General features: G+C 38.2%; 1 protein-coding gene across 2 annotated transcripts; it reads right to left on the bottom strand.

Annotated features, from left to right (window-relative positions):
* Nucleotides 1-2738: 2738 nt before the first annotated feature.
* On the bottom strand, nucleotides 2739-18158 carry LOC129922644 (uncharacterized). 2 transcript variants are annotated; one of them, XM_056009306.1, is made up of 7 exons: nucleotides 17950-18156; nucleotides 17637-17684; nucleotides 15428-15624; nucleotides 12814-13027; nucleotides 11207-11245; nucleotides 7830-7868; nucleotides 2739-3244 (listed from the first exon to the last, which is right to left on the bottom strand). In XM_056009306.1, the coding sequence occupies exons 1-7, from the start codon at nucleotides 17960-17962 to the stop codon at nucleotides 3201-3203; spliced, it is 594 nt and encodes a 197-aa protein (XP_055865281.1). In that variant the 5' UTR covers nucleotides 17963-18156; the 3' UTR covers nucleotides 2739-3200. The 2 variants fall into 2 exon arrangements, with proteins under 2 accessions (XP_055865281.1, XP_055865282.1); XM_056009307.1 differs by lacking the exon at nucleotides 7830-7868 and having other exon boundaries at nucleotides 17950-18158.
* Between the last annotated feature and the right edge of the window lie 477 nt (nucleotides 18159-18635).

Raw genomic sequence — 18635 nt, 5'->3', positions numbered from 1 at the left:
GGAACCTCCGCCATTTTCCTATGTTGTACCAATCTAACCGTGGAGGACTCGCCATTAGTGTAAACGGTCTCTTTAGGAACGGCGCACGGATTATCGACAGGGTCGTGAGAGCTCTCTTTCAACTCCTATTTTTTTTAAAGTAAAACGATAATAGTAATTAAACCATATTCTAATTAAGCCTTATTATATTATTTAACTGTCTCACCTAAAGTCTAATAATAATAATGACAATATTTTCGATTTCGAAGATTAAGGATGCCCACATTGATTCACATGACTATGCAGACCCAGTTGCGACCTGCATATTTTCGCGCAACTCACGCAGACAAAGCCGTTGTCCGCTGGCGGTCTTTTTAAGTTTTCTTTCCGTCTTTTGCGCCTGTCTTCAATAATGGCTTTTCATTAAGTCTCAAATGTTTGTCAACGCAGCCTTTGTGAGAGCTCTCCAACTGTCTATTTCAGAGGCCAACTGCTGCTAGTTACTTTCTTCTATGCCAGTGAGGGCGAAATGGCACCTGAGTTGATCTTTATAGCGCTTACGACAGGGGTTCTCAGCCTGTGGGTCGCGACCCCTTTGAGGGTTGAATGACCATTTGCTAGGGGTCGCCTAAGACCTTCGGAACATTGCGTTTTTTTTTGTTTTTTTTGGTTATTTTTCAACGTAAGTTTGTTTTCTTTCGTCTTCAACGTGTTGTAACAGGTATACTTGTACCATGCTTAAAAGAAAAAGTAAAGTTCCCAATTCAGACCTTGTGGTCTATAGGGCAGATGATGAAAGACCATTTGATTCTGTGGCCTACGGTTTACGAGGGTTTCATGTGGCCAGCACAATGACCAATCGCCTTTACTTTTCCCCAACTAATGTCAGGTACCCATTAGAGCTGGGTAGACTCAGAGAAGTCCAAGGATACCGAAATTCAAAATCCCAGTCTTCACCAGGATTCGAACCCGGGATCTCCGGTTCAGAAGCCAAGCGCTTTACCGCTCGGCCACCGCGCCTCCTGTACCATGCTTAGCATGCATATACATTTCTTATAGTGGAGGAAAGGAGCATTACTTAGATTACATTATTATCATACAAACCATGGAACGATCGTCAAGCATCAATAAAATAAACTAAAAAGTGTGGGTAACAAATGTGTCATTTGTAATGAAGTTCTCTCTGCCATATGTATGGGGCCTAACAAACCTCCGAGCTTTGCGGATAAAGCCATCTAGTATTTTAGTTTTGAAGGCTGATGAAGTTGAGAAATCCAGACTTGACTCAGGCAACGAGTAGCGTAATTAAAGCCCTTGAAGCTTTTTGTTTGGTGGCTCTCAGAATTCTCAGAGCCATGAAGCCTCACACAATTATCATGAGTTAATATTGCCATCGGCCAAAGACATTGCTCGCGTTATTATTAAGAGCCGAATTCTTTAATAAAAAAAATGACGTCTGCTGATATTATCAATCAGGTAATTCAGGAAATATGATTAATTATCCATCTCCAATATTTAGCATCCAGACTGATGAATCCACAGACGTACTTTTTCACAATTACAGTTTTACTTGAGACATATACATATAGCAATTATAAAGATTTAGTTTCTAGACAAACTTCGTGAAATGAAATGGACGAGAATTTATGGTTGGGGGTCGCCGCCAAGTGAAAAATTGTATATATGGGGATCGCGGATCTTGAAAAGTTTGAGAACCGCTGGCTTACAGGGTCAACTCTGTTACGCCGTCCTACTTTAAGCTCGCCAAAGAAGATCGCCTTTGGAATGTGGTCGTCTGCCATGCGGGATAAGTGTCCGACCCAGCGCAGCTGTCGAATGGTGATTAGTGCTTCTATACTGTCCACACCGGCCTCCAGCAGAACTTAACGTCTACACGCTTTTGGTCAGACAGACAGAGCGAGTTAATATAAGCTTTGTAATAATAACAAGTATATGTATACTCAATGTTAATTTTGAGTGAGATTGTATCAATTATTTTAAATCAATCTTGTAATTAATCTCCCATGATGACCTGCTAACTATTGTAAAGAAACGCAAGCTTAAAATATGGCCATAATACAAGATCCACGGGGCAAGCGAAGACCTTCCTTCGAGGAACAGTACCAGGAAAAAGAAGAAGAGGCAGACAGAGAAAGCGATGGGAGGACAGCATAAAATGCAAAAGACAGGGAGGAATGGAGAAAGACGGTCGACAAATCCTGCTTGGTGCCCCAACGGTCCAACAGACTAAGGGATAGGTAAAGGTAAATCAATCATCTACAATATACAATTCTTGGTCCTAACCACTCACTCCTAAGCACTCAATCTCCCACTTGCCTTGGACGATAAAATACGAACAATTTTTAATCGGTCTATTTTATTGTTCTCTATTTTATTTTTCCACTTTTGACAGATCTAGACCTTAAATCTAATTGTCCTCTAGGTGTAGATGGTTGTCAGAGTCAATGTGAGAGATTATCCTTAGATCAGTCTGATATTTAAATGTACTTGTAACATCTGTATGAAAGCGCGCGTCTGTGTGTGTGAAGAAAAGTAGTGCATGTTGAAAAAGACGTCTGCTTGAGTCAGAATACACTAAATTAGTCTACTGTTTCATAAGTTAGTACATTTTCCTTATGAAACAGAATTAATTACTCAAGATCTTATTGATTAACTAGTTGGTAACCATTTTTTTCTGATTAAAATTTATATATGTAACAAGTATGACCCACAAGAAACCAACGCTCCATACAGACACATTTGCATTTGTTTCTTTATTTAGTTTAAAAAACACGTACACTTTGGTCGGCAGCAAGTCAGAAAGTACAGAATATATGATTGTAGCCAATATTTCTTTTAAAAGTTACGAGTTGTTGTTTTTTTTTCTTTAATATATAGGGCTAGAATCATTTCATTAGCCTCTATCAGAAAATTGTTATATTAGAATAGAAGCAGACGTCAGACGTTAACAAAATATTGTTCTTTATTTCAGCGTCATCATTCCTTAACATTGTACGTAGAAATATTCCAACATGTTTTATATAGTTCATCTTTATATTATGTCTGCTGTGTTCATCAGTGTACCAGAATCTTCCCATCTGTTTATTGTCTTTCGGGACGCTGAACCCGAGCAACTAGTAATGTTGTACAAAGGACCTAATTGACGTTAGGTGTAGATGTTTGTTTCTGTTACATTCATTGTTCAGGTAAGATCCTTGAACTCATTTGATTAACGTGATGGATATGATACAGCTTAGGATTGAATCTGAAATGAACAAATAATTGCAAAAATTATATGGTAGAATAAATTAAACACAATATAAAAATTAAACATTTGTTATACAGAAACTGAGAGCTAGTTATAGAGAAATATTGAGCTAGTTATATATAGAGAGAGTTAGTTATAGAAAGAGTTATAGAGAGCGAACCAGCTATAGAAAAATAGAAAGTTATATAGAGAAAAATCTATAGAGTAATAGAAAGATTTAGGCCTAATGATATGAGAACTAGCTAAAGAGAAAAAAAAGCTAGCCATAGTGAGACAACTATTTATACAGAAACAGAAAGGTATTTATATATAAAATAGCTATCTAAATAACGATAGTGAGAATGTTGTAGATAATCAGTTATATTGAGCACATTTGACAGGAATAACACCATAAGTAAAATCACTACTAGGCTACTAGAGACACTCCGACTTATTATAAAGAGTCATTAAGACACTGAACAAAAATAAAAAACCAGAAAAACACAAAGATAAAGATAAATTTCTCATACTAGATCCTAAGACAAATTCATTTAAACTCTCCTTCTTGTCTAGAAATATTTAAGTATTGAACAGGTTGCCTGAATAATCCAACTTAGTCTCAATTTTTTAAAATTATTTTTTGTTTGCAAATTTACAAAGTAAGAAGATTAGATATTAACATTACATTTAGTCCTGGCCAATATAAAATTAAACTCCTAGATATCATATACAACTATATCCTAGGGATTCAACTTTAAAGTCGAAAGTTATTAAGATGTTGCAGTTATCATGGCGACCAAGCCCTCTATGCCTGGCAGTGTAATCTCCTAACATTCTACACATATGACCATGACCACAAACATTGCCTTGCACACATGCACGCATGGATTCTATACTACGAACACGCTATCCACAGGTTGTACACAGGTCGTACACTATCTACAGGTTGTACACAGGTCGTACACTATCCACAGGTTGTACACAGGTCGTACACTATCTACAGGTTGTACACAGGTCATACACTATCCACAGGTTGTACACAGGTCGTACACTATCCACAGGTTGTACACAGGTCCAACACTATCCACAGGTTGTACACAGGTCGTACGCTATCCACAGGTTGTACACAGGTCATACGCTATCCACAGGTTGTACACAGGTCGTACACTATCCACAGGTTGTACACAGGTCGTACACTATCCACAGGTTGTACACAGGTCGTACACTATCCACAGGTTGTACACAGGTCGTACACTATCCACAGGTTGTACACAGGTCGTACACTATCCACAGGTTGTACACAGGTCGTACACTACCCACAGGTTGTACACAGGTCGTACACTATCCACAGGTTGTACACAGGTCCTACACTATCCACAGGTTGTACACAGGTCGTACACTATCCACAGGTTGTACACATGTCGTACACTATCCACAGGTTGTACACAGGTCGTATACTATCCACAGGTTGTGCACAGGTCGTACGCTATCCACAGGTTGTACACAGGTTGTACACAGGTCGTACACTATCTACAGGTTGTACACAGGTCGTACACTATCCACGGGTTGTACACAGGTCGTACACTATCCACAGGTTGTACACAGGTTGTACACAGGTCGTACACTATCCACAGGTTGTACACAAGTCGTACACTATCCACGGGTTGCACACAGGTCGTACGCTATCCACAGGTTGTACACAGGTCGTACACTATCCACGGGTTGTACACAGGTCGTACACTATCCACAGGTTGTACACAGGTTGTACACAGGTCGTACACTATCCACAGGTTGTACACAAGTCGTACACTATCCACGGGTTGCACACAGGTCGTACGCTATCCACAGGTTGTACACAGGTTGTACACTATCCACAGGTTGTACACAGGTCCTACACTATCCACAGGTTGTACACAGGTCGTACACTATCTACAGGTTGTACACAGGTCGTACACTTTCCACGGGTTGTACACAGGTCGTACGCTATCCACAGGTTGTACACAGGTTGTACACAGGTCGTACACTATCCACAGGTTGTACACAGGTCGTACGCTATCCACAGGTTGTACACAGGTCGTACACTATCCACAGGTTGTAAACAGGTCGTACACTATCCACAGGTTGTACACAGGTCGTACGCTATCCACAGGTTGTACACAGGTCGTACACTATCCACAGGTTGTACACAGGTCGTACACTATCCACAGGTTGTACACAGGTCGTACACTATCCACAGGTTGTACACAGGTCGTACACTATCCACAGGTTGTACACAGGTCGTACACTATCCACAGGTTGTACACAGGTCGTACACTATCCACAGGTTGTACACAGGTCGTACACTATCCACAGGTTGTACACAGGTCGTACACTATCCACATGTTGTACACAGGTCGTACACTATCCACAGGTTGTACACAGGTCGTACACTATCCACAGGTTGTACACAGGTCGTACACTATCTACAGGTTGTACACAGGTCGTACACTATCCACAGGTTGTACACAGGTCGTACACTATCTACAGGTTGTACACAGGTCGTACACTATCCACAGGTTGTACACAGGTCGTACACTATCCACAGGTTGTACACAGGTCGTACACTATCTACAGGTTGTACACAGGTCGTACACTATCCACAGGTTGTACACAGGTCGTACACTATCCACATGTTGTACACAGGTCGTATACTATCCACAGGTTGTACACAGGTCGTACGCTATCCACAGGTTGTACACAGGTTGTACACAGGTCGTACGCTATCCACATGTTGTACACAGGTCGTACGCTATCCACAGGTTGTACACAGGTCGTACGCTATCCACAGGTTGTACACAGGTCGTACGCTATCCACATGTTGTACACAGGTCGTACGCTATCCACAGGTTGTACACAGGTCGTACGCTATCCACAGGTTGTACACAGGTCGTACACTATCCACATGTTGTACACAGGTCGTACGCTATCCACAGGTTGTACACAGGTCGTACGCTATCCACAGGTTGTACACAGGTCGTACACTATCCACAGGTTGTACACAGGTCGTATACTATCCACAGGTTGTACACAGGTCGTACGCTATCCACAGGTTGTACACAGGTTGTACACAGGTCGTACGCTATCCACAGGTTGTACACAGGTCGTACACTATCCACAGGTTGTACACAGGTCGTACACTATCCACAGGTTGTACACAGGTCGTACACTATCCACATGTTGTACACAGGTCGTACACTATCCACGGGTTGTACACAGGTCGTACACTATCCACAGGTTGTACACAGGTCGTATACTATCCACAGGTTGTACACAGGTCGTACGCTATCCACAGGTTGTACACAGGTTGTACACAGGTCGTACACTATCCACAGGTTGTACACAGGTCGTACACTATCCACAGGTTGTACACAGGTCGTACGCTATCCACAGGTTGTACACAGGTCGTACACTATCCACAGGTTGTACACAGGTCGTACACTATCCACAGGTTGTACACAGGTCGTACACTATCTACAGGTTGTACACAGGTCGTACACTATCCACATGTTGTACACAGGTCGTACACTATCCACGGGTTGTACACAGGTCGTACACTATCCACAGGTTGTACACAGGTCGTATACTATCCACAGGTTGTACACAGGTCGTACGCTATCCACAGGTTGTACACAGGTTGTACACAGGTCGTACACTATCCACAGGTTGTACACAGGTCGTACACTATCTACAGGTTGTACACAGGTCGCACACTATCCACAGGTTGTACACAGGTCGTACGCTATCCACAGGTTGTACACAGGTCGTACACTATCCACAGGTTGTACACAGGTCGTACGCTATCCACAGGTTGTACACAGGTCGTACACTATCCACAGGTTGTACACAGGTCTTACGTTATCCACAGGTCGTACGCTATCCACATGTAATACAGGCCTGAAACGCGGTCCAACGAGCTATTGGTCTTCGTTGCCCACAGGTTACGACGTTTCAGGTCAGTGTCCAGGCCTTCTATGACGATTGGTCTCGATAGAGCTCGCATAATTCAAAGATACCCCATCCCCTTTTCCACGTCTCTTTCCTACCATTTCGAATTAAGCGAATTGCACCGAGACCATAGTAGGTCTGAACAATGACCAGCAATGTCCCAACCTTTGGGCAGTTTAGACCAATAGCGTGTTGCCACGTCACAGGTCTGGTCTCCACAGCCAATCCTAGAATAGGAAGTCGGAGGAATAAAGCGTGAAAGAATCCATACCGACAGTTCAAGTGAGTTATTATAAGCTTCGGTGAAGGATTGCCTAACTTTTAACTACTAATAAATTAACAATTAACGTTAAGATAGAAGGAAAGTAATAATTTTTCCACACATTGAAAAAGGTGCGGTACTTCGTACCCTTGCGTACCGTCACAAAAAAAAAAAGTACTGATAAACTTTGTAGAAAGTAACAGAAAAAACAACTCCTTTATACCCAAAGTAACCTCCCATTAAAGCTTCCATAAATATAAAGATATGATCAATGCAATTCAACATGAACGAATGGTCTCGATGGCACTATACTAGAAATACATAAAGATTTCATATGGGACTGCGCTACATACTCACACAGTAGTTGACTTGATCCGTCGTCTCGATGGCCTTTATCTGTTGACGATAAAAGAATTTTTCTAGATAAACAGAATGTGTTTCAAATGCTTCGGACATTATTATTATTATTATTATGTTATAAATGAAAGAGTATTCATTCTCTGGCGCCGCCAGGATCGAGTCTCATTAAAGGAAAACAAAATTCATCGTAGTCCCTTTATCAGTTTCCACTGAGGAATTTTCTGTAATGCAGCAGTACCACCCTCTGACAGGCAACGAAAATGTTCCTGGGAATTTTAAAGACCTTGAAGGTATCTGTGAGGTCAGTTGTTATTATCCTCTCGGTTGATATAACAATGGGGTATATTGTTATTTTTAATAACCATAGACGCTTAATCTCCAAGGCTAGGTTCCCATATTTTCGTTGTTTTTCCAACTCCTCTTTTCTTAAATTATGAGATAGTGGGACGGCGATGTCAATAATGGTAGCGGCTTTTTCTTTTGTATCGATGAGCAGAAGATCAGGGCGATTAAAATCTACCGTTTTGTCGGTCAAAATAGGCCTATCCCTGTACAGCAGATGATCAGTAGACTCGAGAACCTCTTGTGGTATTTGTAATAAGGAGGAGTATCCTTACCGATCAAATTATATGTCAAAGCCAAGTGCTGGTGCATTAATTTTGCATCTTGGTTATGGCGACCTAGGTATTCTGATTCTGATAGGGTTGGACATCCTGCAATTACGTGTTCAATTGACTCGCCCACATTTCCACATTTTTGGCATTTGTCGACAACATTGAGTTTCAGGATATGTTTCTCGTAATTTTTTGTCCTAATTACTCTGTCCTGTATTGCTGTAACAAAGCCTTCAGTTTCAGGGTAGAGATGACCTGCTTTGAGCCATGCTAAGGAAGCAGCCTTGTCAATGTTGTCCCCATTTAATAAAGCCGGAGATTTTCCGTGGAGTGTTTTTATTTCCCACTAGCCTGGCATTACCCGCGGCCTGCGGGTCTAAGTTTGTGTTTACTAATGTAGTGGATTGGATTTAGATACTTAGCTAATGATCCTTTCACGTTATTTCTCTTTCGCTACGAAAATAAAATTAGTTTTACGAAAATCGGTTTACCCAAAGCCGATACATTCATATCTATTAAAAACGAAAAGAGCGATAGCTTTGTTAAATGAATGGGATTATAAAGTGAACAATTAAACGAAATAATTTTTAGTACGCGATTCATGAATGAATATAGATCTAGGCCTATCTCAACTCGGCTTCGCATCTTTTGTAAACGAATGTAGTCTCTTAAAAATAATGCTTTAGAAAACCAAATTTGAATGTTTATTTGATCAAAATATGAAATGAATGGACTATAATTAGTATGTTCGTGTGTTAAAGTATAAAACTATCTGTGCGAAGAGAAGTTTTATCATCTTAGAGTTGAATTAGAGTTTTAGATCTAGGGATGGGATTATAAAATAAACAATTAAACGAATTAATTTTTAGTACGCTTTTTATTACGGTATTGTCTAATGAAAGAATGTTCGTCAGGAAATCTGTAGTTACATATATAAGGAACTAATTAATGTAAAAAAAATGCTTTTGAAACACAAATTTGAAGGTTAATTTTATTATATAATGAAATCAATGGACCTTCTTTTGTATTTTCATGTGTCAAAGTAAAAAACTATGTGCGCAAAGTGTATTTCTTAAAATTAGATCTAGGTATAAATCCTTTCGATCTTTTCTTATGTCAACACTGTAGACATGGCCTAGATCCATAAAATACTATAGCTGTAATAGAGTCGGACAACATTATTTTTTTTTTAGGGTCTTACATTTGTTTTAGGGCTACAATACATACACTAAGGTCTAAGTAGGTACCCAAGAAACATTCCTGCCAAGTTTTATCAAGATTGGTCAAGCGGTTTTGATGTCTATAAGTAACATACATACATACACCTCACATTCTACTTTATAATATAGATTGGCGAATCTCATGCCCTACGTGGTCCAAACCGACATTAACATCAACATTGTGTAGGTTCATATGGGTTGATTCGGATTCGTATTTGCGTAGGAAGGAAACTAGTTCATTGCTGGAGGCGTGCAGTTTTGATCGTATTTTTGAAACTTGCATCTTACACAATTTGAAGATGTTCTGCAATCCACGGCCTCCATCCTTCCTGGGCAGGTATAACCTTATGGTGGAGGACTTATGGTATAAACATCAAATTTGGTTAATAATTTTCTCGTGAGTTGTCAATGTCATGTATGGTGGTGTCAGTCCATTTTATTATTATTATTATTACTGTTAGCTTAAATAATACACTAATAAGCTTAATATTACACTGAAGAACACTGAACTCAATTAGCAACACTAGACACTGGGTACATTAGACTCTTTAATAACACACTCTCACATAATACAGGTTACACATAATCATACAGACTTTCTTACCAAGGGAAATAACTCTACCTTCTCATTACAAACACATAAACACAATGTCAACAATTACTACTATTATTATTAGTAGTAGTAGTAGTAGTATTACTATTATTATTATTACTATTATTATTATTATTGTTGTTGTTTTTGTTATTATAAAAAATAAACTAATACTATTTCTCTGACACTGCCAAAAGGACAGAGAAGAAAAGATGATCGACAGATCGTGTGTGGTGCACCAACGGTCCAACAGACTAAGACATGGGTTCTCAACCTGTGGGTCACGACCCCTTTGGGGGTCGATTGACGATTTGCCAAGGGTCGCCTAAGACCATCGAAAATATGGATTGCTATAGTCTATTCTTATATTGCTGTATGTGTGTGTGGAGTGGGGGGGTCGCGGCAGAGAGGGGGAATGTAAAAAGGGGTCGCCGAGAATAAAAGGTTGAGAACCGCTGGACTAAGAGATAAGGGGAGATGAAGGGGAAGACAAATTAAAGAATAACAAATGAGTGCACATAACGTTGGCCAGTAAAGTCTGCACTGCTTCGTGCTTTCAGGCTTAGACGATCGAATGCAATAAGTGCTATATAACACCGGCGAAAGGCCGAAACAATCAAAATATGTAGTAGACGCTGATGTTGTTCTACAAATATATTTAATAATCAAGAAGGGAATCGTCCGATGTCAACTATGTCCGTAAATCCGTATATCTATTGTACTGCTCTATACGAAGCGTCCTCTTTGTAGCGTCACTTAGAGCGTTCTTGTTTTTTAAAGATCTGTCACATGACTTGTCGCTAAGTCAAACTTTCCCCTTATTCCCGAAACAAATAACTAAATCCTAATCATGTCATAACAGTATACAAATAGGAGGTTAAGTTAAGCCCATTTTCTGGACTTTGCGATCTCTAGGACATGTGCAAGTAACAACTAATTAGTACTTACTTCTGGATCTTCGAGGCCTGCAGATATCTGGTGGCGACTCTAATGTAAAGAATGAAGTCAAACATATATATATATATATCAATTCTAATGCTAAAAAGTAAAATATTTGTAAAGTTTGTAATCTTGTTTTTAATGGATCTAGATTAACAATAATAAACTTGACGATTGAAAAAGAAAATTAGTTTTTTAATTGCAACTTTCATGGTTATAGCATGCTCAGTGCGCTGATAACCTTTGTAGACAGCTAGGTGGAGGGGAAGGATAGTTGGATGAAGGCTTCCGTGCTGCCTTTTCAAAAGCAAGAAATAAAAAAAAAAGTTACTCGCGTTGGAATGTGAACTCGAGCCTAGAAGACGGAAGGTCAACGTGTTACCACTGAACTATTCAAGTGTGACTATACAACCAGAAGGTTTCATTTTTTGGAATAGTCCCTTTTTGAGTTCTTGAATATTAGGGCCTACTATTTTTAAGTTTAATAGTTCATTTAGTTTTATTTTGTAGGCCTATATACATACTATTATTGCTGAATTAAAAAAAAATTAACTATAGATAATGGAAACCTTGTGACTCCAGCAGTCTTACAATATTAGTAATGTTAAGCTTTAAATTAGTCAAATCAAGGCGAAGGTCTACTCTTGTGGCTACATCCAGACTATTTCTTAGCTTACTCATTAACTCTTTCTCTCCTAACTGACGATACCAACGTTGATTCCACCAGAATGTGGTAAACAATTACGGAGAGAAAGAGTTAATTTATTAAGTACTAAATCCAGTTTAACCATGTATCTTGATGGAAAAGCTAAATAATAATTCCATTTTCGACCACAGTTTTGGAATTTTACAGGAACATTTAAGTGCAGCCATATCTCCGTTGTGCCTCCTATATCAACATTCTTTTTACTGAAGGCATAATAATGATGTAAATCTATTTTTTCCTGACTATGTACCATATTGCTAACGCATTTATGTGAACGGCTTTATAATTTTTGTCGAAAAAATATTTGTTACAATTGTATTATTAGGTTATGTAAGTTCTGTCATTTTAACTACTACATTTACCAAAAAAATGTTTACTTTTTGTAAAGAGAAAAATCCTATTTAATATGCATATAAGTAGAACATTATATAAAACAGCAATTAGTAAGTAGTTTTTCATATTATTATGTTAACTGCAGCATGACGTAGTATTACTACGAAACTTAACTAACAAAGAATTTGTTATATTTTTTAAAGTTTTTTTTTCTTGAGGCTCTGAATAAGAGATTGGTCCTTTACAAATCAATTAGATCAATTAGATATTCATTATATGACATCAGTTAGGCCAGGTTGACATCTAACTTCACCTTCACTATCACCTATCCCTTGGTCTGCTGGACCCTTGGGGCACTACACAAGATCGGTCAACCTTCTTTCTCCACTCTTCTCTGTCAGTTGCTTTTGATATAATTTCATTCTGATATTCTTTCCGAAAATATTGAAACCTGCCTTTTTACCTGCCAGGGTGGACCACACCGGGGCCCGATTGTGAGTTTGTGTTCCGACACAAACTGTCTTTGTAACCTTGTTTTTGTTGTTGTTGTTGTTGTTTTTTTAAATTTATGACTTACCGACAATCTTTTCCCTGATATTTACGCGATTGCTTACTAGCTCGTTGATTTTATACATCATGAACAACCTCAGAACAACATAGCCTCCATTCATGTCCATGTTGACAGTCTTGTTGAAAATAACATGCTTATAGTCATCTATATAGGCGAAGCAGTAGCAATCTCCAACACTATTTCTATCGCAGTGGCTTATTTTACGTTTTGGCACGCAAGTCTGTCGAATTCAGAAAAAAAAATATAATGAAATAACATGTGTAGAACTGAGACCATCGTCAAAGAAGGCCTGAACACTGACCTGCAATGTCGCATCCTGTGGGCAGTGAAGAGCTATAGTTCCTTGACATGTCAAATGTATTGGCCTCCACTGCCCACAGAGTGCAACGTCAGTGTTGAATGCCTGCTACTACGAATGGACTTGGTAGAACCCGCACTATGTCTTGGTGTAATTCGGCCAAGCCGAGACAAAGCGTCATAGAAGGCCTCAACACTGACCTGCGATGTAGCAGACTGTGGGCAGTTGAGACCAATAGCTCGCTGTCACGTCGTACAGACTTGAGACGTGGAAGCTAGCCATTTGTGTCCACTGCTCATAGGTTGTGACTTTGCATGTCATTGCTTAGGCCTTCTATGACGATAATTTTCAGCCCAGCTCACTTCCTTTATGTATTCCATCTATTCTAAAACTAACTATTTAGTCATTCTCTCGCTTGTAAGACACATGTATGCTCATTAAAGAATATAAAGTGTACTATAAAACAGTTTGCTTTTAAACAGACCTCCTGCTCATTAAAGAACATGAAGTACACTCTGATGCAGTTTGCTTTTAAACAGACCTCCTGCTTATTAAAGAACATGAACTACACTATAATGCAGTTTACTTTTCAACAGATCTCCCTACTTAGAAACAAGTCCAATATATAATATTTGTAAAAGAAAAAAAAAAGGTCTTCTAAGAGGATCATTGATTAAAGCCATATCTCTCGATACTAAAAGATATATTTCCCATTTTTCAATATAAAAAAAAAATTAATTACCACTAATTACTTACTAATTTGGTTAATTTTTTATTTGGTTCATGTTTTGTTAGGAACAGAGCACAACAGTGAAGGTTCAACTTGATCCCAAAATGGGAAGTGGGAGACATTAAGTGTACACAAATTGCACCAGACAGCAAAACCACAGACATGAGTGAGTTGATTTAAGCTTATCGTTTGCCTTAGTGGCATATAAAGTAATAGAAAGTATAACGTTTATAGTTAGGGAAAGCCTTGTATATAATTGTCTAGAAAGTTCATGGCAACATTAGCCAACTTACATTGATTTGTTTTCAATGGGGATGAAGGGAAAATATTTCTACTCCCATTCCGATAAGTAAAATAATAATTTTAAAAAATCTTGTCTAAAGGGGAAGAACTCCGCCCTTGAAACAATATATATCAGTGATGTACAAGTTATTTCCCTTATTCGATATCAAACAAAAAATGAGTATTTTTGTTTATTGATTCATGTTCTGTTAGGTACAATAAGTAATTTTTTAAAGTATCAACTTGATTGCAGAATACGTGAGGAAGAAATACAATTATTTAAAGGGGACTAAACCCGACAATTTGAACCATATCTGTGAATACGCGTGTATTAGTTTCCTTTGTTGGTGTCAAACAAAATAATGCCATACCAGTAATTAAATTGTCTAATTTGTTACTTTTTTAAAAATTGATTCATGTCTTGTCTATATCAATGAATAATTGTGCGAAGTTTCAGCTTGAATCCGAGACTGGGTGTGGGAGAACAAACGTGTACACACTTTTTACCAGAGAGACAGACAATTTTTAGTTCTTGTGGAAGCTTAATGTGAACACGTTGTTTATTGTAAATACAAATAGAACCACCAGAAAATAACATAATACTTTAAAAACAAGAACAACAAAGCTTATCAAAGGGGAAGAACACTGAATTAACATTCATATGGGGTACATTATTTAAGTTGACTATCGCCATTTTACATATCAAAATACGTAATATATACATAGTGAAAGAAGCTACACCCTAGATAAGGACCCGGGATCCTTTAAATAAGAGCTGCTTATCAAAGGGGAAAGAACTCCGCACTTACAAGTATATATAACAATAATATAGAAGTTATTTCCCTTTTTGATATCAAACAAAATAATTAATTACTTATTATTAATTGACTAATTGGTTATTTCCTTAAATGATATATGTTTTTTTTAGATACAATAAATAAATAAAATCTCAACTTGATCTCAGGATGGTTGTGGGAGAAATAACCTGTACAATTATTTAAAGGGACAGAACTCGACCTACTTAACCTATATGTAAATACTGTCCCTTGTTGGTATCAAACAAATATTTAAAAAAAAAACAGTAATTAATTGGCTAACTGGTTTTTTTTTTTTTTAAATCATTTTTTGTCTACGCCAATGAATAATTGTGCAATTTTCAACTTGACCTGAGAATGGGTATGGGAGAAATAACGTGACAGAAATAACCAGACAGACAGAAAGACAGAGTGAGTTGATAAAAGCTTTGTAACAATCTCGACACTTACATGACATAACATTTCTCTTCTAGTTTCGCGTTTGCCATTACTTACATAAAAACTGTCATTAACGGTGTACACACGAAATTCGTATAAATAAAACGATGCGAATTGACGGACAGTATGAAATATCGTCCCAGTTACGACGATTCGATCTTTACCGGCCACAAGGGTCCCAGGACAGGCGAGGCTGGTCATGACCTGGTAGTTTTCATTAAGTTTGACGTGCTCCTTCAAAGTAGGAGTAGGGCCTGGAAGTAAGAACAAACAAAAATTGGAATAGTTAAGAGTGCCGCTAGAGCAGAGGTTCTCAACCTTTTAAGCTCGGCGACCCCTTCTTACAACCACCCACTCTGCCGCGACCCCCCCCCCCCCTCCCCGCACACACGCACAGGAATAGAAGAACAGACTAAAACAATCCATTTTTTCGATGGTCTTTGGCGACCCCCCCCCCCCCCAAGGGGGTCGCGACCACAGGTTGAGAACCCCTGCGCTAGAGAGATAGGCGACACCCAAAGTGTCTTTATTGGGATTGTAAATATGGTGTTTTGACAAAGTTAAGAATGCCGCTAGAGAGGCGACACCGAATGTGTCTTCATTGGGATTTGTAAATATGGTGTTGGAGGCGCAGTGGCTGAGCGTTAAAGCGCTGGGCTTCCGAACCGGGAGTTCCGGGTTTGAATCCTGGTGAAGATTGGGATTTTCAATTTCGGGCGCCTCTGGGTCCACCCAGTTCTATTGGTTACCTGACATAAGTTGGGGAAAAGTAAAGTCGGTTGGTCGTTGTGCTGGCCACATGACACCCTTGTTAACCGTAGGCCACAGTAACAGCCTCGCAATCTAGCTAAAGTATCTTAAAATTGGGGTCTCAAACAGAAAGTGTAAAGAAGCTAATATTAGCAATAAATGTCGTGCTCTTGATTTGATAGCCCAAGCCTTCTACAGTCGTTTTGCTTTAAGAACTCCGCTGTCCACATGAAGCCTTCTCGATTAGTGCTGGTTAACTTGACAATAAAGAAGCCATGATACTTAATGCCTAGATTACATTTCGTTATCATCAAGCCATCATAATCTGTGCAATGGTTTAACACCGCATTTAGCAAGATTTCACTTTCATCAAGGCATGATAATCTGTGCCAAGGTTTAACACCGCATTTAGTAAGATTATACTTCGTAATCATGAAGACATGATAATCTGTGGCACATTTTTGAGCCATTGTTTAACATGCCATTTAACAAAATTACACTTTGTAATCATCAAAGAATGATAATCTGTGCCAAGGTTTAGCAAGAGTGAATAGTCCGACCAACTTTATATTTGTTTTTCATGAGACGTGTAGCCTATAGTCGTGTCAATAATAATAATAAAAGAGTAGAAATGCGTAGCCTGGAGTGTAGTAGCCTATTTATCACAAAGTTTATACTAAATCTCTCTGTCTGTCTGTCTCTCTGTCTTGTTGGTACATTTTTTACACGAATAGATAAATAATTATTAGTAATTAATTATCTTGTTTGGTATCGAACAAGGGAAAGAAATTGTACTTGATTTGGCAGATGTGGAGGTATTAATTTGAGTTAGTCTCCTTTATACTTCGGTAAAAAATTAGGTCTTCACTTAAACGTTTGAAACTAACAAACCTTCATTTGTCATAAGCACTTCCCTGGCACACTGTTTAGAGTATTGTCTTGAGGCTGAGCCCTCGAATTTGAAGTCGTAATTTTTTAAAATACAATTAAAAGCCTAGATTCATCATTGCAAGTCTAGATCTATTACAAATTTATTTGCATGGCTGATCCAAAGTAATCGATACAATTACACTTAATATAAGCTTTGTTTTTTTTAAAGTATTTCTTATATTAACTTGTTAATACTTGGCCACACATATGGACAAACTCATGTTCGACTATCTCACTGATTTTTATAAAGATATATTAACTCTCTCCGTCTGGATTGTTTTACAGTTTTTTTCCCCACTTCCCATTCTCAGGTAATGTTGAAACTTTCCACAATTATTCATAGTAGAAGACAATTCACGAATCAACTAGGGAAAGAGTTAACCAAATTAGTGGTAACTAATTTATTTTGTTTTATATAGGAAAAGGTATATAAATTCAGCAACATTGAGAGAAATGGAAATAACTGAGCGGTTCTTTCTCTTATATAATTTTATTTAAATAGTTTGTTTTTTAGAAGTTTTTTTTTTTAAACAACTATGTTAATTAATCATTAATGCTGACTTAAGATGTAGAATTCAAAACTTACATGACTTGTCAATAGATAGCAGAATGAAAACAAACAGCTCAAAGTTCCCTGAAAGTAAATAATTAATATTTTTAACAGATGTCTATTAAGGCTAGCTGCCTGGTCATGTGGTATACACACAAGACTGTCCTTTGATCGTCTCAATGGTACTGAGCTCATACCCTGCACACTTTACTAATGATGACTTATGTAAGATTCTATGCTAGTACTAGATCTAGTAGTTAGATCTAGATCTAGTAGTAGAATAGTACTTTGCAGAACACATTCTTATAATTCGTTTTGAATAAATATTTTGAATCAGTAAATCACTCACCCATTTTATACATCGCCTCTAAGTTCTTAAGTAAATATGATTACACACTAATCCATTTGACGAGAGGGCCATTGTTCAGTATTCTACTGATCAAGTTAGCTTGGCAATCTAGTGTATTTTCTAAGATCTAAACATCTTTCATATTTCTGAGGCATGCCTAGTTCCGTTCATTGCAACATTTCAATGGCGGGTCACATTCAATTTGATGCGCAATCATCATGTTCATCAATGGCGAATATAGGTAAGATTTATGGCTTATCCGGTGTACAGAATATAGGAAGTGGTAATAATCAATGTTGTTGTTTTTTTAGGTCGGGGACACGTTTTAACACAGTCAAATCAAATTTCACTAATTTTTTTAGCTACTTAGTTGGCATCAGTGATTGTTCAAGCGTTGACGTTGTTTAGTTAAACTCTTTTATTTGAATCGCCTCCAATCTTTTTCATTATATTTTCTGAAGTTTTTCTTTAGATAATAATAATATGTCCAGTTGACCTCCTTCAGTCATAACGACTGCGGTTCATCTCGTAGAACACTTTGTCACGTGACTGTGGAGGTCTATTTTGGAGAGACCCTCCCGTCCACGTATATCGCATATTAAGATGGCTCTTGCTTTGGTGGTAGAACGCGCATTTCTTCCAGAGCTGAGACCCATGTTTTTTCGCTGTCCATAGTTTTCTTGGTC

The sequence above is a fragment of the Biomphalaria glabrata genome, chromosome 14 (genome assembly GCF_947242115.1).
Source record: "Biomphalaria glabrata chromosome 14, xgBioGlab47.1, whole genome shotgun sequence".
NCBI lineage: Eukaryota > Metazoa > Mollusca > Gastropoda > Planorbidae > Biomphalaria > Biomphalaria glabrata.
Note: the sequence above shows the minus strand (reverse complement) of the source record. Positions and strands in the feature narration are given on the sequence as shown.